The 22,755-nt window shown below is 39.2% G+C and overlaps 1 protein-coding gene and 1 non-coding gene across 3 annotated transcripts; one reads left to right on the top strand and one right to left on the bottom strand.

Moving 5' to 3' along the window:
* Positions 1-680: 680 nt before the first annotated feature.
* On the bottom strand, positions 681-22,741 carry GTF2H3 (general transcription factor IIH subunit 3). 2 transcript variants are annotated; one of them, XM_027125040.1, is made up of 13 exons: positions 22,654-22,741; positions 19,599-19,678; positions 13,610-13,716; positions 13,050-13,216; positions 10,768-10,830; positions 9,854-9,883; positions 9,677-9,705; positions 6,828-6,902; positions 5,996-6,049; positions 2,978-3,046; positions 2,464-2,599; positions 2,314-2,350; positions 681-2,226 (listed from the first exon to the last, which is right to left on the bottom strand). In XM_027125040.1, exons 1-13 carry the CDS (start codon positions 22,664-22,666, stop codon positions 2,157-2,159), a joined length of 930 nt encoding a protein of 309 aa, XP_026980841.1. In that variant the 5' UTR covers positions 22,667-22,741; the 3' UTR covers positions 681-2,156. The 2 variants fall into 2 exon arrangements, with proteins under 2 accessions (XP_026980841.1, XP_026980842.1); XM_027125041.1 differs by lacking the exons at positions 13,050-13,216; positions 19,599-19,678; positions 22,654-22,741 and having other exon boundaries at positions 13,610-13,719.
* LOC113630092 (U6 spliceosomal RNA) lies at positions 9,064-9,168 on the top strand. The gene has a single exon (XR_003436813.1). It is a non-coding gene; the product is annotated as a U6 spliceosomal RNA (small nuclear RNA).
* Positions 22,742-22,755: the final 14 nt, after the last annotated feature.

The raw sequence follows: 22,755 nt of genomic DNA, 5'->3' as shown, positions 1-22,755 counted from the left end.
TCCGTGGCATGTGGGATCTTCCCAGACCAAGGCTTGAACCCGTGTCCGTTGCACTGGCAGGCGGATTCTTAACCACTGGGCCACCAGGGAAGCCATTCATTCATTCATTCATTTGGCTGCGCCAGGTCTCAGTTGCAGCACTCGGGATCTTCATTGAGGCATGCGGGATCTTTAGTTGCGGCATGTGGGATCTATTTCCCTGACCAGGGATGGAACCCGGGTCCCCTGCATTGGGAGCATAGAGTCTTAGCCACTGGACCACCAGGGAAGTCCTTCCTCATCTTTAAAAAGGAGATAATAGTCTCTCCCAAATAGGATTGTGTGAGAATTAAGTGAGGTAGCATATCTAATGAGCTTAGGCTAATGCCTGGCATACAGTAAGCACTCAATAAATGTTCACTCATTTTGTTAGCCATCAGAGCAGTGGTGAACCAATTCACTGCAAGAATCCATGTATGGTGTGTAAGAAATCTTGTATTAAAAATTTCATATCAATCTATAATTGTATAGTATTTGTAACAATATTTTTGTGAGAGTTTTGGCAAGATTTGAAATTAAAGTTCTTCAGAGTTGAATAAAAAACTGTCTGACATGTGACCAAATCCAGGTAAAAAGTACAGAGTTGAAGATGAATTGAATGAGCATGAAATAAACAATGAATGAGAGGAAATAAGCAAATATGAAAGTTTAAATTATTTTATTATAAACATTTATACAAAATAAACAACAAACACAACTGTTAAAAATAAAATTTAAACAGAATTAGGCCAGTTCATAAAACATGTCAAATGAAAAAGTAATAACAAAAACCTTATCAGCTTGTTTGAAATTATTCATCTTTAGATATATGATTCTTTGTTTCCTAGACTTAAAATAGAGATCTCCATTAAACATAGTTAGGCTGTGAAATATTAAATATTATTTTTAAAAGACAACAGATTCTTAAAGGTTAGCAAATACTTGCAAAGTGATCACCAAAATCTTTGTGTATTTGTTAACAAAATTGAAAATGCAGAATATAAAATCTACTTGAAATAATCCAACCAAACACCAAATTGCTTAAATGAGACTCAGTTTCTGAGATGGTATCAAGACAAAATTAAAATCTTATTTATATACAAGGTTGTATACACAAATAGGTCTTTGTCAATTTACTTTAAAAAAAAATTAAATTGGCCACCATTCCTAAAAACGCTTCCTACACTCTGCTGGAATTTAAAAGGACTTTTAATAACTTCAAGGTTACATAGAAAAATAAGTTTTTTATTGTTGCAAATAATTTTTCTTTTGAACTTATAGAATTTTTCAGTATTAAGTCCAAAACTTCTAGAGAACAGTTCTCCAGTATTAATGCTTTCCCCCTCCTCATTAAAAAAGGGATGAATTCTATGTGGGGCAACACTTCACTGTACAGAATCCATTCTCCCCAAGAAATTCCCCCTCAGAACCCAGACCCTGGCTTTCACAAATAAGCTCTTCACACAACTGTTCTTAAAGAAAAAGTTCCCACCAGACTACTGCACTCATTCTCCTTACTCACTTAAAATCAGATTTTAGAGATATTCAGTGACAAACTATCATTTGGATAACTCTGACCAAACATGTACTAATGTCAGACAAAAGAATAAGTATCTGCTAATATCTGGAGCTAAATCTCAATCTAGAAAACAAGGATTTTATTTATGTGACTACTGTCGAAGTGTTGACTCAAGTAACATGTTCTATCTTGATTAATGCCATTACTCCATAAATAGTCACTTTTTCCAAAACTGTGTTCAAATTTCACATCATACATTTCACAGTAAGAACCTAGACTTGGTAGGTTCTGACACTTACAATCAGTCAGTACAGAATGGCTTTGACAAACGATCACCTCATTTAAAAAAAAAAATCACAAATTTGTGCTTTCTTCCTCCATTTCTGGACAAAAACCAGTCAGAAAAAATTTTAGGGTACATTGCATAGAATGACTCCCTCAAATAAATCAACCCCCAGGAAGCACAGGATGAGGATGATGTTTTAGTATATTTCCTGTAAGAAAGTTCACTAAAATTTATCTTACACATATCTCTATTTTTTTCAGAGCCTTTCTAACAAAGATTCTGCCATATAATTTCTATTAATAGCTCTAAGTGATGGGGAAACAATTTTTACTGTCATGCGGACATTTTCAGTTTCTTTTTCTTGGCCTTCAGTACAGGAGGGAGAGAAATCTTAAAGGCTGTCCTGAAATAATACAGAGAAGGAAATACTTTTTAATGCTCTAAATCTCTATAAAGGGCAAGCCAGCCACACAGCCTCAAAGATACTTACTCGCATGTAGTGCAGATAGGACTGAAGTTGCAGAATACTGCAAATTGAAAAAACGAAAAATGAACAGGACGGTCTAACAGTCACATAGTTGGAGATGTTTTCTGCACACTCCTTCACAACATAGAAAAACTCAGCACTACGTGAACTTACTTGACAAGCACACAGAACACACGTAGCCGATTTCAATGAGATTTCGATGGCAGAAGCAAGCAGCCCGGTAGTCAACGTGAACTGGGGGTGGAAGGGTTAACTGAGACCTCTGATCTTGATCAGGAAGAAAAACCCACTGTTTAAAAAAAAAGCAAGGAAATTTTATTTAAAACATTGGGGAAAACAACCTGAAGCCAGGACACAGATAGCAGATATTAGCCAGTAAACACTGAGAATACTAAATTAGATTTTCCTTGAAAGTCTATTAGAAATAGACTATTAGAAATGTGTTTCTAGCCATTCCACAATTATTGAGCACCACCACACAGGCATACAGCATTCCACATACAGCTTACAGGGTCCAAAGACTCCCTTACGTTCGAATTCCCTAGGTCACCCCTCTGTTCCTTTCTTCCAGTTACTAAGCATCAGCCATCTTACTCCCGTTCATTCCCCAGGAAACAGGGGTCTCACTGGACTCAAGGCATTAGGTTCACTGTTGACATTTCCTTACCAGTAAATACTGCAGAAGGGAGGGCATCTGAGGCACCTTCAAGTACAGTCCCCCTGTGATGTCACAAGCCTGCAAGACAAAGGGCTCTCAGCCAAACCAGCACTCGCTTAGCTTTTCCAGCGGGAGGTCATTCTCACCAGCAACTCTTCAGGTGTCCAAAAGGAGAGGAAGATACGACACAGGGAATTAAAAGGGAGTTTCTTCCCAGAGTGCAGGAGGACCAGAAACTTGCAGCTACCTCTTCAGATGTTCAAATATCTTGCGTTCCCCTTGGCCCACACCCTTTCACCCTTTGAAGACTGTAGTATAAGAGTACAAGCCCTTTTTCCTGTTAGTTTGCTACTGATAAATTTCTATTCTTGGCATGTTTATTCATTCTCATTGTATCTTTTAGTAACAGTGTGAGACGTAATTCACATGCTATTAAACTCACCCTTTTAAAGTGTACAATTTACTAGTTTTTAGAATATTCACAGAGTTGTGCAACTGTCACCGCTATCTAGTTGCAGAACATTTTCATCACCCTAAAAAGAGATCCCATCCCCATTAACAGTGATTCTCCATTCCTCCTTTCCCCTGGCAACCACTCATCTGCTTTCTATCTCTATGGACTTGCCTATTCTGAACACTTCATACAAATGGAATCAGACAATATGTTTCCTTTTACTTCTTGCACTTAGGATAATGTTTTCAGGGTACATTCATATTGTAGCATGTATCAGTACTTCATTCCCTTTTATGACCAAATAATATTCCATTGCATGGATAGACCACAATTTATTTATCCGTTCATCCACTGATGGGCATTTGAGTTGTTTCCACTTCTGGGTTATTATGAATAGCACAGCTATGAATATTCATGTACAGTATCTTTTATGGACACGTTTTCATTTTTCTTAAATATATATCTAAGAATGGAATTGTGGACTCAACTGGTAATTCTATGTTTAACTTTCTGAGGAAGTTTCAGACTGTATTCCAAAGTGGCTGTACCTTTTCACATTCCCAACAAACACCATGCACTTACCATCAAGCTTAAGAAATAGGATAATTCTAGAACCTTTGTAGCTGGTGTACTGTCTGGTTGTATCTCCCTTTCCCCACGCATCCCCAGCAGTAACCTAAACTCAAAGTTTTCTACAATTTTGTGCTTTTAACTAATCTTTTAGGAAATAATATTTCTTGCGGTCAAAAAACGTTTATCAAAAGTTTAGTAATTTCTTCAGTCTTATTTCTGTTTTTTTTCGTTTCCCTTTTTAGTTAAAGTAAAATTCAGTTTCATATTTTGATTAAAAATAACATCTCGTGGCGCAGTGGTTAAGAATCTGCCTGCCATTGCTGGGGACATGGGTTCAAGCCCTGGTCTGGGAAGATCCCACATGCCGCATAGCAACTAAGCCCGTGCGCCACAACTACTGAGCCTGCGCCCGAGCCCACGAGCCACAACTACTGAGCCCGGGTGCCGCAACTACCGAAGCCCACGCACCTAGAGCCCGTGCCCTGCAACAAGAGAAGCCACCGCAATGAGAAGCCCATGCACTGAAACAAAGAGTAGCCCCCACTCGCTGCAACTAGAGAAAGCCTGTGCACAGCAAGGAAAATCAAATGCAGCCAAAAATAAATTTATTTTTTAAAAAAGAGATAAAATTAATTTTAAGAGCATTTTTATTTAACTCAATATATCCAAAATGTTACCATTTTAACATGTAATCAGTATAAGTATCATTAATGAGATATTTTACATTGTTTTTTCCAATACTAAGTCTTTGAAATTCAGTGTGTATACTTATGCACACCTCAATTCAGATCAGACTCATTTCAAGAACTCAGCAGCCATATGGCTACCATAAAGAATAGCGCAGATCTGGAATATGATCCTATTTTTATAAAAGTCTTTGCTTAGTGACCTATTCTTCCATCTGTATGTATAGAGAGATCTGTCATGCTGTTCACCTAATACTAACAACAGTAACTTTCAGATGATAGGATTTGAAGGGAATTTTTATTTTTTTTTTTTTTGCGGTATGCGGGCCTCTTGCTGTTGTGGCCTCTCCCCTTGCGGAGCACAGGCTCCGGACGCGCAGGCTCAGCGGCCATGGCTCACGGGCCCAGCCGCTCCGCGGCATGTGGGATCTTCCCGGACCGGGACACGAACCCATGTCCCCTGCATCGGCAGGCGGACTCTCAACCACTACGCCACCAGGGAAGCCCTTTTCTTAACTTTTAAAAAATACTTTTCTGTGTTGCTTGAATTTGTTTTAATGTGTAAATTACTTTTACAAATTCAATCAAATCATTGTGTAAAATGTAAGTAAAAATAATCAAAGAAACCAGAGAGATGTTGGTGCTCTAATCTAAAGCATCATACAGGCTAATCCCTAAAAATGCGTGGGGACTTCCCACTGGTGGTCCAGTGGGTAAGGCTCCGAGCTCCCAGTGCAGGGGCCCAGGTTCAATCCCTGGTCAGGGAACTAGATCCCGCATGCCGCAACTAAGACTCGGCACAGCCTAAATAAGTAAATAAATAAAATATTAAAAAATAAAAATGTGTGAAGACTGGTAGATGAAAAGCATTTAACAAAAAGTAAGAGAACACACCATGCTTTCATAACCACCAACACCAAACATTCATTTAAAATATACCTTTTGGGCATCCGTGGTGGTGCAGTGCTTAAGAATCCGCCTGCCAATGCAGGGGACACAGGTTCGAGCCCTGGGCCGGGAAGATCCCACATGCCATGGAGCAACTAAGCCCATGCACCACAACTACTGAGCCTGTGCTCTACAGCCCGCGAGCCACAACTACTGAAGCCCGCGCACCTAGAGCCCACGCTCCACAACGAGAAGCCACCGCAATGAGAAGCCTGCACACTGCAATGAAGAATAGCCCCCACTCGCTGCAACTAGAGAAAGTCCGTGCACAGCAACGAAGACCCAACGCAGCCAAAATAAATTAAATAAATAAATAAATAAATTTATTTTAAAAAATAAATAAAAATAAAATAAAATAAAATATACCTGTTGGAGGAGTCCTGAATCGGAGTCTAACACACAGGCATCAATCAAAATATTCTGAAATGAACATTTCAAAAAATATTATAGGAATAATAATGACTACCTTACAGTGAGAACCTACTATATGCCAGACTCTATTCTTAAAATGGCTCATTTAACATGCATAATAACTCTGCAAGGTAGATATCTGATTTTCGTTTTACAGCTGAAGCACCCAGGCCTTGGCCGGGCGGTGGTCACAGAGCCAAGGGGAAGCAGTGCTGTCACCCCCAATCTGCCTGTCCCCAAAGTCCATGGTCTTTTCACTATATCATGCTACCACTCCAAGATGGAGAATATTTTACATGGCTATAGTAGCACTTTAGGTTAAAACTGAAGTTTTAAGGAAGTTTTTTTTTTTAACATATCAAAGAAGAAAACGTATTAGTGATAACTCATCTGAACACTTCGGTTATTTGCAAAGTAAAAATATCAAATCTTTTTAAGACCTCCCTGAAGCAAAGAGACAGAGAAATTGAAGCAAGGTATGCAGCAAACTATAAAACCTAGAATTCTTAGCCTGGGGTCCAAGGATGGGCTAAATGGTTGCAGGAATACCACAAAACTATCTGCAAAACTGCTTGAGTGCATATTTTTCTGGGGACCCATCAGATTCTCAAGGGTCCAGGACCCAAAATAGAGAAATGACTAGTATTGTACAAAATATGGATTCCAGATTCCCAATCCCTTAATAAGTATCTGGTCAGAATACCTCTCTAAGTAGGTCATTCAAACAATAAAATTAACTCCTTCATTATGAAACCAATATTCTTTAAAAAGAAGGCTCTCAATTCACCTGCTTCTGTGCTGCAAAGATGACATTCATGAAGTTCATATACTGCAACGTGCTGTCTTCTGCAGCCTTAATAACCTAAAAATCACATCCATGTTAATACCTTTCAGCCACATCCTAGTATTCTCACTCAAATGTCATCACAATATACTACAAATTACAACCAATATCATCTTTCTAATTTGTCTTTGAAGTTGTTATTAAATAATACCTAAAACTGTAAAGATGACTGCAAAAATCTCCCCCAAATCCTATCCCTCAAGAAATAACCCTTGTTAATAGTTTCTAAAGAGCACTTATGTGGCCATGTATATATACTCACACATACACCCCCCAGGATGATACTCTATCTAGTGTTCTGCAGCCTGCTTTTTCAGTCCACAATATCTGGGGGTAAAATCTTATATCAATAAATTTGGATGTAACCATCCTTCATGCTGAGTTCATAGATTTCCACCGTTTAACCAATTATCTATAGAAGACATTGAAGCAGTTTCCAAACCTCAGTTTTAGACAATGCTCTAACGAACGCTCTCATCTACCCTTTGCACAACTCTCCGATTAGCTCCTAAAATAATCAGTGAGATTACAGAAGTGTCTGCACATTTAATTTTGATACATACTACCGAACTGCCCTCCAGAAAAGCTGTACCAGTTTATCCTCCCATGGGCGATGCAAGGGAATAACCACTAGTAGGGCTGACCATATTTCCATATGCTAACTGGTCATTTTCATTTCCTCTTCTGCAGATTGCTCGTTTCCCACTTGTTTCTTTAGAGTCAACCCTGACTTTTAAAAATGAATTTACAAGAGCTCTTTTTTATTTTAGAAATATTACATTAATCCTGTCAAGGTAGCTATACTGAAAGTACTTTTTCCTAATAGTTTTTTTTTTTCCCATCCTTGTTTTGGGGGGTTTATTTTTTTGAGGTCTTACGCTTCCTTTTAAAGTTTCATATCATGCTTAGCAAGATACTCATCAACACAAGACTATAAACAGATATTTTCTTCTAGAGCTTTTATGACTTGAATTTTTACATTGAAATGTTTGATCTTTACTAGAATGTGTTTAGGTATAAGCAGTGAGATCTAGCTTTGCTTTCCTGCAAATGGCCAATCAATTGGCCCAGTACCTTTTATTGAATAATCCATTTCCCTCCCACTAACTTGAAGTGTTTCGTTTATCATATGTCAAACCCCACTGTACCTGGTTTCTGGACTCGTCTTTTCCATTATCTGTTTGCCTACTACTATACCAGAACCACAGTTACTGTAGCTTTATAATGTGTTTTAATGCCTAAAGGAGTGTGCACAAAGAAGAACAAAGAGAACTGCTCACTACCCAGTTCTACAAGGGTTAACGGGGAACTCACTGCAGCTGCCCACTGACAGCGCACCCTGAGAGGAGTTCAGGATGAAAAACAGGATGAGGGACTCTGTGCTTTGGATAAATAGGCCTTTAGATAGTTAGATGCATATCTCAGGAAGAATTTCAATGACCCCAGATTCTTGCCTCTTCGCAGACAAGAACTGAAAAAAGAAATAGAAAAGCACTAAAATCACTAACTTGAGATATCTGTTCTTCGTGATTAGCCGTAATCTTTTACCAAGATATATGCTTGACTGCATGAATTTCCTAGCCAAAAAATCACATATAAACTGGCTTCTCCCCTACCTCTTTGGGGCAGTTTCCTCACAGCTGACTGGCTGTCTCCTGGGCTATAATCCTCAGTAAGACTCTGGATAAAACTTAACAACTCACAACTCTTATGTTGTGTGTCTTTCTTTAAGTCAACTGGAGCAAGTTCCTGCCTACCATTTTCTTTCAGAAAGCTCCTGGCTATTCTCATTGATTTATTCTTTCAGATAAACTGTTGACTTTCTTAAATCCCCCCACTCTGCCAGGAAAAAAAAATCTGATTTAATATTCTGAGATTGCATTGAACTTACAGTTTAATATTGGAAAAATTGACATTGAAGAATAAAGTATGGATCTCCAAAAACTAGTGGTTACCAGTGGGGAGAGGGAAGAGGGGAGGGACAATATAGGGGTAAAGGAGTAAGAGGTACAAATTATTATGCATAAAATAAGCTACAAGGATACACTGTACAACTGTACAAAAATATGGGGAATATAGCCAATATTTTATAATAACTATAAATGGAGTATAACCTTTAGAAATTGTGGATCACTGTATCATACACCTGTAACATAAATAATATTGTATGTCAACTATACTTCAATTTAAAAAAAATACAAATTTTATTGGAACCATACAGAGAAGATTAGCATGGCCCCTGCGCAAGGATGACACGCAAATTCGTGAAGCGTTCCATATTTTTAAGTGAGACAGTGGCATGGACATATATATACCACCAAATGTAAAACAGATAGCTAGTGGGAAGCAGCCGCATAGCACAGGGAGACAAGCTTGGTGCTTTGTGTCCACCTAGAGGAGTGGGATAGGGAGGGTGGGAGGGAGGGAGATGCAAGAGAGAGGAGATATGGGGACATATGTATATGTATAGCTGATTCACTTTGTTATAAAGCAGAAACTAACACACCATTCTAAAGCAATTATACTGCAACAGAGATGTTAAAAACAATATAAATAAATAATAAAGTACGAATTTTAAAAAGAAAAAAATATGGCTCTCCATTTATTCAATTATTTCATGTCTCTCAGAATTTTCATTTTTCATCATAATCAATTTTATGTATTCCTTGTTAATTAATTCTGGATACTTAATAATTATTGTTTCTATTATAAATGGGTCTTATTCCCCATTATGTTTTCTAATTGGCTTTAGCTGGTATAAAAACATCGTTTTGATATCTTTTTAATCTTACCAATATCCTTGATTTCATTTCCTGATTATCTATAAAGAGATAAAAACAGTGAACAATTTAACTGAATCTTATTAAACATATTACATATAAGGTTTTCTCACCAATTTTTAAACAGTACCTGAAAGTTATAGTAGTAAAATAAAGATTACAGTCTCATAGAAGAATGTAGGTGCCTACCTTTAACATCCTTGCTCATTCTATGAATGTCTTATTTTCTTAGCATTAAGGAATTTAAAAATATTATTTCATAAATACTAATAGTAAACAGAAAAATAACCTCAATTTTAGTTAAATAAATCCAGCATCCACCCAGCTGAAAAAAGGAAAAGCTCCAAGGCCCACAATAAACACATAAAACAAGACTGATTGGGAGCTTCCAATTACTAACTCTGTAATCAAGTGGGCTTTGTAACCCGACCAAAATATGATCTTTATCCCAGAAAATTAAAATTAGTAGATTTGATTGTTCTTTGATTATCCACCTGCTTGTTCTATGATTATCCACCATGTCCTGGATTTGAATACTGGGAACACAAGTAAATCAATACACCATCAAATGAGATAATGAATTTGAAAAGCATACCCAGATGATCAGACACCCCCAATCAAGGTCTGGACAGACTCAATATTGTACAAAACTAACAAACTAAATTACTTAAGGCTGAGAAAATATCACACAAACATAATCAAAATGCTTATAAAGGTGTGCAAAATAATGCATTCTCCCGCAGAGAAGCAGCTGCTCATTTAATAAGCCCCAGGGTTAGTAAATGGCTTTTAAAATTAAACCCTGCTTCCAACACGAGAGACGGAAAAAAAATTTTTTTTAATTTGTCTAATAAGAAGCAAAGAAGCATCCTGAGGAACAATGAATTACGAGCAAGACATGCTGGAGAAACTAGAGTCTTCTCATTCTTAGCTTGTCCTAAAAACATGTCAAAGCCAAGATAAACTACTTTTTGATTATCTACCACTTTAGAACACTCATGCCTTCCATTAACATGGGCACCCAAGGTTCTGAGAACTATCACAAGTTCAGATCTCTTTATTACAGGAAAACACCTTCTGAATGATTAAAACACCAAGGATACAGCAAAGAGCTTTGGCAAGGGATCCTGCCAGCAGAGTTTCTGTATGTTGACCCTCTATGTCACCTGTAGATAACAAAAAACATTAAAAAGGGAACTTTTAGGTACTTTCTTGACCTAAAATCATTTTCAAACCAAAGCATTCTTCTTCATGAATGAAATCAGATGACATTTTCAAACTGGGTTTAAAAACATAGATAAGCAATTTTTAAACATTTTCTCAATTTAAAATACCCCGGTGGTTGGGGGCTGAAGGGGCAGGAATGGGGGGTTGTTGCTTAATGGGTATAAAGTTTCAGTTTTCGATGATGAAACAGTTCTGGAAATGCACAGTGGTGATTTTGCACAACAGCGTGAATGTACTTAACGCCACTGACCTGTACACTTAAAAATGGTTAAAATGGTTATGTTATAAAAAACAGATAATAAAAAGTATCCTGGTGGTACTGGGGAAGGTTGTGGTTGCTCAATGACCTAAGCAGTAGCAGAGGCCCTGTGCAACTGCAGGCAGCCTGGACAGTGGCCCCTGGCCAGGCCCCGAGCCCTTCCCACTGCCTCCCACCTGCCTGGGAAAGCCGTGATAAGAGGACTGGAGAAAGTGCCCTGGCTGTGGGAGGCAGGGACGAGGTTTACAACTTATTCAGAGACTTGAGTGAAAAACAGTCACTCTCATAAAAATAAAAATTCTATACCTTCAGCACAAGAAGGTGGGGAGCCCAGATTGACACGCTGTGCGAACAGGGCCTGCGACTCGTCCAGGAGCACTGATACCCCATGGGGAGGTCAGACCAGGAAAGGTCTGGAACACTATACTGAGAAGTTGGGACTTTGCCCTGGGGGCCAGTGGTTGCTCAAAACATGATTCGAGAACCAGCTGTAGGAATATCACCAGGGAACTCAATAGAAACACAAATTCTTGGGCCCTCCCTAAACCCAATGAATCAGAAACTATGGAGTGGGGTTCAGTATTTCATTTTAACAAGCCCTCCAGGTGATTTTTAACAGTTTTATTGGGGTATAACTTACAGATCACAAAATTATCTTTTTAAGCACACAAGTCAATGATTTTTAGTAAATTTATAGGGATGTAAATCCTCGCCACAATCCAACTGTAGAACATTTCCATCACCCCGAAAGATCACTTGGGCCCATTCCCATCACTTCTCTGCTCCTCCCCAGCCCCAGGAGAAATCATTAATCCACTTTCTGTCTCTAGAACTGCCTTTTCCCTACAGGTGATTTGGACACAGGAGACAGATTGAAACCACTGCCTGCAGGCAACAGGGAATCAGCAAAAGGTCTTTAAGGGCGGGAACAGCAGCTCTAACATTTAGGATGATACCTCTAGATGCTGAGTGGAAAGACTGGAACGGAGAGAGACAGGAGTCGGTTAAGAAGTTAGTAACAACGATCTAGAGCAAAGGCTCTCCACCTGGGCAGCTGTGCCCCATGGGAGACATTTGGTTCTCACAACCGGGGGATATTATGGCATCCAGTTGGTTGAGGCCAGGGATGCTGCTAAGTACCCTTCAAAGCACAGGAAAGCCCCACAATAAAGAATCACCCAGCCCAAATGTCAGCACTGCCAAGGCTCAGCTAGATGGCAGGTAATAAGGGGTCAGACTTCGGAGATACTGCTGAGGATAGATTAATAGGATCTCACAGCTGATTAGATGCTGGATGAGGAGGAAGGAGTCAAAACAGAAAATTTTGCAAAAGTAGGTGGCTGGGGGGTGACAGAAATAGGAAATGGAAATGGTGGTCTGAGAGAAAAGACAATGAAACTGGTCTGGACCGTGTTAATGAGACTGTGGGACATTTAAGTGGAGATATTTGCAAGTTGAAAGAGAGGCTAGATTAGAGACAAAAACTGGGAAGTGTTCATAAATAAATGATAATTAATGACAAGAGTGGATGAGAACACGCAGAGGGAGAAAATAAGAAAATAACCCGGCAGAATAAAAAAATGTATACATTTTTAAGAAGAAAAAGTCAGAAATGGAAGAAAGAATGGTCCAAAAAAGAGGAAAAATAGGTCAACAGGCTATCCTCAGAAACCAGAGTATTTTAAGAAGTGGAGGATAGTGAACAGGGTCAATGCTGCAGAGGTCAGGCAGCTAATGCACAGGCTTTGATGGAAAAGATTTTTTAAAAGAAAAGAGAGAATGAAGCAAATAGTATCGAGATGCTCAAAGTTTTGGACTCAAAGCCTCAAGGACCTCCACACTCAACTCCACATGCAAACAGCAATAATGGAAGAAAAAAAAAAAGCTGAAAGCAGTTACTCTTGGTCATTAGATCTTTGATCTCTTCAACAATAACTTCATTTGCTGCTGTTAGCAACTCATATTTTCCATCTTTGCTTCCTGAGGGAGTAAATTCAGAAGAAGCGTTGCCAGGGTCTGCAAAGAAGTCTCCGAGTCTGCCATTCTTTCCAGGATATAAGAATCGACTGAAACAGAAAAACAAAACACCAAAAAGAACCTAGTTACACCAGGACTTGAAGCCCTCACTAAACATCAAAGTGAAATCCAGCACACGTAACAAAAACCACACCAATTCCAGACTGTCAAGATTCCATAATAAATTTCAGTTTTAAAGAATGTAGAAAATAGGCAAGTGGGCAAACATGAGTCTACCACCACAGAATATCTTGATGATTCCACTGTTTTCTCAAAAAACGAGAAGAATAAAGAAGGTACTGGGTTACTGTCTCTTGAAATGCTTCATACCAAATTCTTACCTACTACCAGTTTATTATTTGAGGTATATTTATCTACTCCAGTAATATCTGGTCCAAGGGTCCCTAAGCACTGAACAGGAAGAGTAATCATAATGGTCATACCTTTCTTGAATGTGACTTGCTATCACAGCAAGTTTGTTGGAACGATTCATGAATAAATGAGAATTTCCTAGCACCATCACTGCATCTATGCATTTTGATAAAGTAAACTGTTGAAAAACAGAAGACAAAAGAAAGGTAAATTAGCTATCCAAATAGCTATGTCAGGTCTTGAAATGATTAAGATTTCATTTAAATTTTAGACAATTATTCACTTCTAAAAATTTGCTCTGGAGCTCCCCCCCTCCAAAGTCATAAGCAAAAACATTTGAAATCTACAGTTTTCCAATACTGAACAGCATAGACTTGCTCATTTCTGACTTGCTTAGAAAAACAACACATGGCAGGTCAGATCCCACGGAGCAGAGCAAAATGAAGGAAGAATTGCTGTTGGGGGATGGGATGGAACTGGGGAAGTAAGGAGATAGCATCCTTTTTTATAAACATGATGACTGATTTGTGCTAGAGATGACCTAAATATAATTTAGTCAGTAGCATCAATCTTTACTAATACTGGTTATAGAGAATTGCCCTTACTTTTTCTCCTCCCTTACATAACTGTCTACCAGCTACATTTTCATCCTCCACGATAATGAAAACAGTCCAACTTGAAATATAAACCCAAGAAAGACAAAAATTCCAACTGAGACAAGAAATCATATGCAAAGACATTCATTTTCACTGTTATTTTTCCAGCTGTTATACTGTTAATTGATACAACCTATTTATTCATAAATAAATATATTCATAGCAAAAATATGGATAAACCTGAAGAAAAGAAACTATAGTTTTCTAATTTTACTTATGAAACCAATTCTACATCACTACAATATTCCACAAATGTTTTCTGCATAACATTCAGGGAATAGCAAACATATCACAACTTCTATGATAAAATTACTAGAAAACTATTGCTACACATGGAATAGACAATTAATATATACTGATAAAATTGGTAATTGTAAAACTTTTGAATTCATTCATTAAGTATCCTGAGCACCTATTATATGCCAGGCGAAGACCCCTTCTTTCATGGAGTTTACATTCCGACAAGTACTAATATTACTAAAAAAACACAGGTGGATATTTTTATAATCATGTAATAAAGCATGTTTCTCTTAAAAAATACTTCAAGCAGAAAATAAAACTGATAAATTTCACTCATTCTATTTTTGAAAATGTAAAACAAACCTATTAAAATTTCTGTATGGCAAAAAAAAGACTAAACAAAAAAAGTGAGGGCTTCCCTGGTGGCGTAGTGGTTGAGAGTCGGCATGCCAATGCAGGGGACGCGGGTTCGTGCCCCGGTCCGGGAAGATCCTACATGCCGTGGAGCGGCTGGGCCCGTGACCCATGGCCGCTGAGCCTGCGTGTCCAGAGCCTGTGCTCCGCAAGGGGAGAGGCCACAACAGCAAGAGGCCCGCATACCGCAAAAAAAAAAAAAAAAGTGAGAGGCAAATTACAAACTGGAAAAAAATAATTGCAACATATGACAGATGAGTTAACCTTTAATATAAAGAGTGTCCACAAACCATTAAAAATAAATAAATAAAAGGAATATGCAAAGAGAAAAATGGGCAATGCCCCAGAGGAGAAATACAAAGGACCATTAAATATACGAAAAGCAAACTGAGATCATTTTGGTACATCATACTGGCAAAAGATAAAATAAGAAAACAGAGCATCTTGTGTTGGTACCAAAAAAAAAACAAACAAACAAACCCAGAATCCTCATACACCACTGATGAGAGTTCAAAATAAGACAGTCTTCCTGGAGAATATGGTAATATGCAGTGATATACTGGTCTAGCTGTACAATGGAATTCTACTCAGCAATAAAAAGGAATGAACTACTGATGCATGTAGCAACATGGACAAATTTCAAAATAATTATGCTGAGTGAAAACACCAGACCAAAAAAGAAAAAAAAAACCCCAAAACAAAAAACTGTTTGATTCCATATATATAAATACCTAAAATATGCAAACTAATCTATAGTGAGAGAAAGCAGATCACTGGTTGCCTCGGGAGGGGACAGGCAGAGAGGTGGGTGGGATGAATTCAAAGGAACAGGAAGAAACTTTGGGGGTGATGGATCTATATGTTCATTATTTTGATTGTGGTGATAATTTCATGAATGTATACATAAGTGAAAACATAACAAATTAAACACTTAAAACATAACAAAGTAAACACTTTAAACATGTACAGCTCATTGTATGTCAACTCTAGCTTGATAAAGTTATTTTTAAAAAAGACACCATTCAGAAAATGTCCAACTTAAAAATTTTTTAATTGGGCAAAATATTTGAATACAAATTTCACCAAAGAAAATATATGGATGGCTAATAAGCATACGAACAAAAGACTCAACATCATCAGTCATTAGGGAAATGTAAATTAAAACCAAAATGAGATATTACCACCTACACTAGAATGACTATAATCAAAAAGAGAGACAAGCGTCAGCAAGGATGTGAAGACAAGACTGGAACTCTCATACATTTCTGATGGGAATGGAAAAGAGTGTACCAACTTTTTTTTTTTTTTTTGGCCACTTCTTATTTTATTTTATTTCATTTATTTATTTTATTTTTTGGCTGCATTGGGTCTTCGTTGCTGTGGGCTGGCTTTCTCTAGTTGCGGCGAGTGGGGGCTACTCTTCATTGCAGTGCACGGGCTTCTCATCGTGGTGGCTTCTCTTGTTGCGGAGCACCAGCTCTAGGTGCGTGGGCTTCAGTAGTTGTGGCTCACGGGCTCAGTAGTTGTGGCGCACAGTCTTTGTTGCTCTGCAGCATGTGGGATCTTCCTGAACCAAGGCTCGAACCTGTGTCCCCTGCATTGGCAGGCGGATTCTTAACCACTGCACTACCAGGGAAGTCCCAGGGTGTACCAACTTTTGAAAAGTTTGGCAACGTCTTAAAAAGTTCAGTCTAAACTTACCATATTACCCAGTAATTCAACTCATAGGTCTCTAACTATTCAAGAGAAATGCGAACATATGCTCATACAAAGACTTGTTTGTGAATTACCAGCATTATTCATAATAGTCAAAAAGGGGAAACAATCTAAATGTCTGTGAACAGATAAACAAGAGGTATATTCATTCAAAGCAGCTTTTTTTTGTGTGTGTGGTACGTGGGCCTCTCACTGTTGTGGCCTCTCCCCTTGCGGGGCACAGGCTCCGGACACGCAGGCTCAGCGGCCATGGCTCTCGGGCCCAGTCGCTCCGCGGCATGTGGGATCTTCCCAGACCGGGGCACGAACCCGTGTCCCCTGCATAGGCAGGCGGACTCTCAACCACTGCGCCACCAGGGAAGCAAGAGGTATATTCATACTATAAAATACTGTTCAGTAATAAAAAGGAACCACCAATATATGCTACAACATGGATGAACCTCAAAAATATTATGCTAAGTGAAAAAAGCCAAAATCAAAAGACTACCTATTACCAAAACTCACCCAACATGAGAAAGATCATTCAAATAGTTTAATTAATACTAAAGAAATTTAATTCATAGTTTAAAACTTCACCAGAAAGCAATCTCCAGGTCCAGACAAGTTCATTGGAGAACTATACCAGAAGTTTAAAGAACTGATACCAATTCTAAATAATCTCTTCCAGAAAACGGAAGAGAACACTTCCCAATTCAGTTATGAAGCCAGTGTCACCCTGAAGCCAAAATCAGCCAAACACAGTACAAAAAGGAAAAAAAAAACTATAGACCAGCATCTACCATAAAATAGATAAAAACTGAATCCAACTGGGGTTTATTCTGGGAATGCAAAGCTGGATCGATATTTGAAAATCAATCAGTGTAATCCACCATATTGACAGGCTAAAGAGAAAAATCATTAATTGATGCAGAAAGATCATTTGACAAAACTTAACAGCCATTCATGATAGAAATCTCCAAGCAAAACTAGGAAGAGAACTTCCTGAACTGGATGAAGAGCATCTACAAAAAAAAGCTACAGTTTACACCATACTTAACAGTGAAAGACTGAATGCTTTCCTTCTAAGATCAGGAGCAGGGTAAGGATGTCCACTCTCACCACTCTTACTGAACGCAGTACTGTAAGTCTTATGAGTACAATAAAGCAAGAGAAGAGAATAAAAGGCATGTGCATTGGAAAGGAAGAAAGAGAACTGTGCCTGCCTGCAGATGACATGACCGTCTATTTAGAAAAGCCCAAGGAATCTAAAAAACACCGCTAGGGGGGCTTCCCTGGTGGCGCAGTGGTTGAGAGTCTGCCTGCCGATGCAGGGGACACGGGTTCGTGTCCCGGTCTGGGAAGATCCCACATGCCGCAGAGCGGCTGGGCCCGTGAGCCATGGCCGCTGAGCCTGCGCGTCCGGAGCCTGTGCTCCGCAACGGGAGAGGCCACAAGAGTGAGAGGCCCGTGTACCGCAAAAAAAAAAAAACAAAAAAAAAAAACACTGCTAGGACTAATAAGTAAGTGTAGGTTAAGCAAAGTCCCAGCATATAGGAGCAACACACAAAAATCAATCATATTTCTATATACTAATATTAAATAGGTGGCAACCAAAATTTGAAACATACTACTCATTTACAGTTGCTAAAAAACATGTATTTAGGTATAAATCTACAAAACTTGTCTGATGAAAACTATAAAACGTTAACGAGAGAATTCCCTGGCAGTCCTGTGACACAGGACTGCTGCTGTGGTTCACTGCTGAGGGCCCAGGTTCAATTCCTGGTTGGGGAACTAAAATCCTGCATGCTGCAAGGTGAGGCTAATAATAATAATAATAATAATAACAGCTAACATAAAAAAGTCACAACAGCAAATGCTGGTAAAGATACAAAGAACTTTGCTGGTGGGAATGTAAAATGGTATAGCCACTCTGGAAAACAGTAAAGCAGTTTCTTATAAAATCAAACATGTGATTAACATACAACCCAGCAGTTGCACTTCTGGGCATTTATCCCAGAGAAATGAAAGCTTACATCCACACAAAAACCTGTATATAGATTTTCAGAGCAGCTTTTTATGTAATAGCCAAAAATTGGAAACCACCCAAATGTCCTTTGATAGGTGAATGATTATACAAACTATGGTACATCACACCATGGACTACTACTCAGCAATAAAAAGGACAAACTTCTGTACATGGAACGACTTGAATAGATCAAGGGCATTATGTTGAGTGAAAAAAAGCCAGCCTCAAAGGTTGCATACTGTCTGATTTATTTACATAACAAAATTCTAGAGATGAAGAACAGATTAGTAGATTAGTACCAGGGACTAGAAAGTTACAGCAACCATGAAGGATGCCTCCACCAGGGAGCTCCTGTGCGATGAAACAGCTCTGTATCTTTTTTTTTTTTTTTTTTTTCCAGCTCTGTATCTTGATTCTGGTTGGGGTTACACAAATCTTACATGTGATAAGACTGCAAGAACTAAACATACACACACAAGTGGATGCAAAACTGCGGTGATTTGAATAAAGGCTGTAGATGGTACTGATGTCAATTTCCTGGTTTCGCTATTGCACTACAGTTATATAAGATGTTACTACTGGGAGATGCTGAAGCCAGGGCACACAGGACCTCTCTGTACCACTTTTCTAATTTCCTGTGAGTCTGTAACTATTTCAAAACAATATATTTCAAAATAGAAAGTGTTTTTTTAAAAAGACTACATATTATATGGAATCGATATATAAAATGTCCAGGAAAGTCAACATAGAGACAGAAAGTAGATCAGTGGTTGCCTACAACTAGGGGGTAGAAGCAGTGACTGCAAACAGGCACACGGGAACTTTGGGGGGAAATACAAATGTTCTAAAACGGAATTGTGGTGATGGTTAAACAACTTTACTGTGATTTTTACTTAAAAAAACACTGAACTGTACATTATAATGGGTGAATTTTATGATATGTAAATTATACCTTAATAAAAAAGCAACATAAACATATACTCAGTCAAACCAGAATTATCCAAAAGCCTTCTCAAGCAATCTTACCTGAGATTCCTTTAATGCTTGCTTTCCCCACCAAATTGGGTTGGTATCAACTATGATAACCAGAAGATTCAATTCATCTTCTGAAAATATTAACAAAAAATAAAAAACATTAGCCTCATAAAAGTGAAACAAAGCTAACATTCTCGATTTGTAAATTAGATCCAGAGCAAGCACCACTACATGCCTTCACATGTTTATCGTCCTACAATCATGAAATTAACACAAGGCCAAGTTCTTTTAAAGATTTAAAGCTCTGGGGGCCCTTAGCAAGCTCTTGCTTGCCTCCTGTACATCTGTACCTTTCATGCACTAGAATGTAAGCTTTGTTTCTTTTGTCACTGCTTATCCTCTGCTCTGAGCACAATGCCTAGCATGTGGTGGATGATCAATAAATATCTATTTTATGAATCCAAAGACATATGCATTTTAAATGGCTGGTCAAGGACAAAAAGCACAGATTAACCAGTAGTTAGAATCACTAGTAGAATTTCAGGCATGGGGTGGCAGGGGGGGTAGATTTAAAGGGAGACACAGAATCAATTTGGCTCCAAGTCCATCAAATCACCTAGCAGCAAGGTCAATTATACTTAGGAACCAATCTTTAAAATGTGAAAATGAGGGGAATTCTCTGGTGATCCAGTGGTTAGGACTCCGAGCTCTCACTACAGAGGGCCCGGGTTCGATCCCTAGTCGGGGAACTTAAATCCCATAAACCGTGAGGCCAAAAAAAAGAAAAAAAGAAAAAATAAGGTGAAAACCAGAGTGGAAAGCACTTGCTATGTCAAGATTTTACTGTGAAAAAAATTAGGCTACTCTCTACAAAGTGACAGACACAACTAAAGAGGCTAACTTAACATATTAGTTCATTCAACAAACATTTACACTAAGTACCAGTGTTAGGTGTTGAGGATACTGAGTCCAAGCCCTCAAGGAGCCTACATTCTGAGGTGACAGACATATGAACCCATAAGCACACACTGTTACAAAAAAAACAGGATGCTCATTTAATAGCAAAAAGCAACAATGCCTTTCCTGCCCCCATACTTTCCATCCTCCAGTTCCCTGTTCCCTGTATCAGGATAATCCCACCCCGTCTTTGATGTCTGCTTACATACCCAAAACCTATTTACTCTCTAAGGCTCCAAACCAATGCTACGTCTTCACCCAGAAGTCCTCCCTAGGTCTTCCAACAGGTCCTGGCTCCCCCATCTCAGGAGACTGGAATTCTCAGCCCCTCTGCATCAGGTCCGGCACATGTAATCCTATCATCCCATCCCATGCTGACAACTCAGCAAGGGACTTATTGCTATCTTTTGCTATCTTTCACCACTTATAAGATGTACTCCCTCCTTTCTTTTTCTTTTTTTTTTTTTTAAGTTTGACAGATGCTGAACTGAGGATGGCATCTTACCCTTATGATTGATCACATTTTATTTTCTCTTAGTGGTATATTAAATAAAATAAAAGCACGTTTCATAATCAATACTATCTTAGATTAGGGGAAACATGGTATTTCTCTTTTGCAAGAGAAAGTAACTTGCTCTAAGTCACATGGCCTGCTAGCAAGTAGCAAAGCTAACACCCAACTCTGAAGACAGATCTGCTTGACTCTAATGACTGTGGCTTTTCAAAGCCCCACTGCCTACTTCTGAACACCAACAGCATCACTTCTCTTCTCATGACAGCACTCACTACCTCATTTTACACTTAGCTGTGTTTCTGATCTCTCTTCCCAGCTCTGCCCTCTAAACTGTGGACTCCTCAAAGAATGAGGAATGAATAACGTAATGTTGCATAAATCACAGAAGAAAGTGCCTGGCACAGAAGAGGCACTTAATTGTGTCTCCCACAGGCCCTCACTCCTCTACCCAAAAGCCTTTGGCCTTATTCTCCATCAGGTCCCACCTCCCAACTCTCAGGGGCTTCCTTGCTACTATCAAGCCTGAGAAAAACAGAAAGTGCTGCCTGTCAGGAGAGGTGTGTATCCATATACACATGGAATGTCACTATGAATTTCCTTCTTTGGGTCTCTACCTCCACATTTGTAGACAGGGGCCATACAAGGTCTGCGTCCCTCACAGGGCTGTGATATTGATTAAAACAGATGAAGGATGCGTGCACAATTGTTATGGCCTCTGAAAGGACCTATTTCTACTCTTGCTCTCCGCAGTCCATGTCCCACACAGCAGCCAAAGTAATCTTTTAAAATCATAAATCAGGGACTTCCCTGGAGGTCCAGTGGCTAGGACTCCACGCTTCCACTGCAGGGAGCACAGGTTCTATCCCTGGCCGGGGAACTAAGATCCCGCAAAATACTGCGTGGCCAAAAAAAAAAAAAAAATCGTAAATCAGATAGTAAACCTACCTTGCTTAAAGCCCTAAAACGGCTTTGTATTACACTTAAAATAGAGATCAAGCCCCACAAGGGCCCTGCACCTGGCTAGCTCCTTGATCTCATCCTTCTAGCCCACCCTACTCCCACCACCCTGGCCTTTTTTCTCCCTTTAAGATATCAGGCTCTATAACTGGTAGCTTAATGTATGAACGAAAGTCTCTCCACCTTCTTCTACCCCCGGGTGCCCCCTTTCCGTCTTCCCATTGCAATGTAGTGGCTCAACTTGCCACAGGGTCTTTATAAAGTCACTCAAGTCTTAGTTTCAATATCACTGGTCTTCCCTGGACCCCTATCGAAAGCAGCTCCTTCTTGATCATCCCCTAATCACAATCGACCCCATCATCACTTTATATTGTCGTCACAGCTCTTGTCACCCTTCGAAATTATTTTTATTTACTTGCCTACTGTCTGTCTCGCTCACTAGACGGTAACCTCCACGAGTCTGTAACGTTCTCTATGTATCTCCCAGGGCATGAAATAACGCCGGGCACACAAGAGGCGCTCCAAAAATATTTACTGAATGAGTACATTCGCTACTCCTCTAAAGACCAAACAAGCTCCACCCAGCCCCCAGAATATACTGATACTCCATTTGGCCGGCCCTGGCCGGGTAAAGTCTGCTCAGCCCCGGGGTCCGGGTCCCGCCATCGCAGCCCTCACCGTCTGAGACCATAGCTGCCCGTGTCCCTCAGCGAAAAGCCGCTTGCAGTCAAGCGGGCCTCCGGGGTACGGCGCACCCCAACTTCCGGCGCCTCAGAGTGA

Source organism: Aethalodelphis obliquidens, unplaced genomic scaffold, assembly GCF_003676395.1.
Source record: "Aethalodelphis obliquidens isolate GAN/ISIS:26980383/991018 unplaced genomic scaffold, ASM367639v1 scaffold28, whole genome shotgun sequence".
Classification (NCBI taxonomy): Eukaryota; Metazoa; Chordata; class Mammalia; order Artiodactyla; family Delphinidae; genus Aethalodelphis; species Aethalodelphis obliquidens.
The sequence above is the reverse complement of the archived record's forward strand: the minus strand, read 5'-3'. Positions and strand labels throughout refer to the sequence as shown.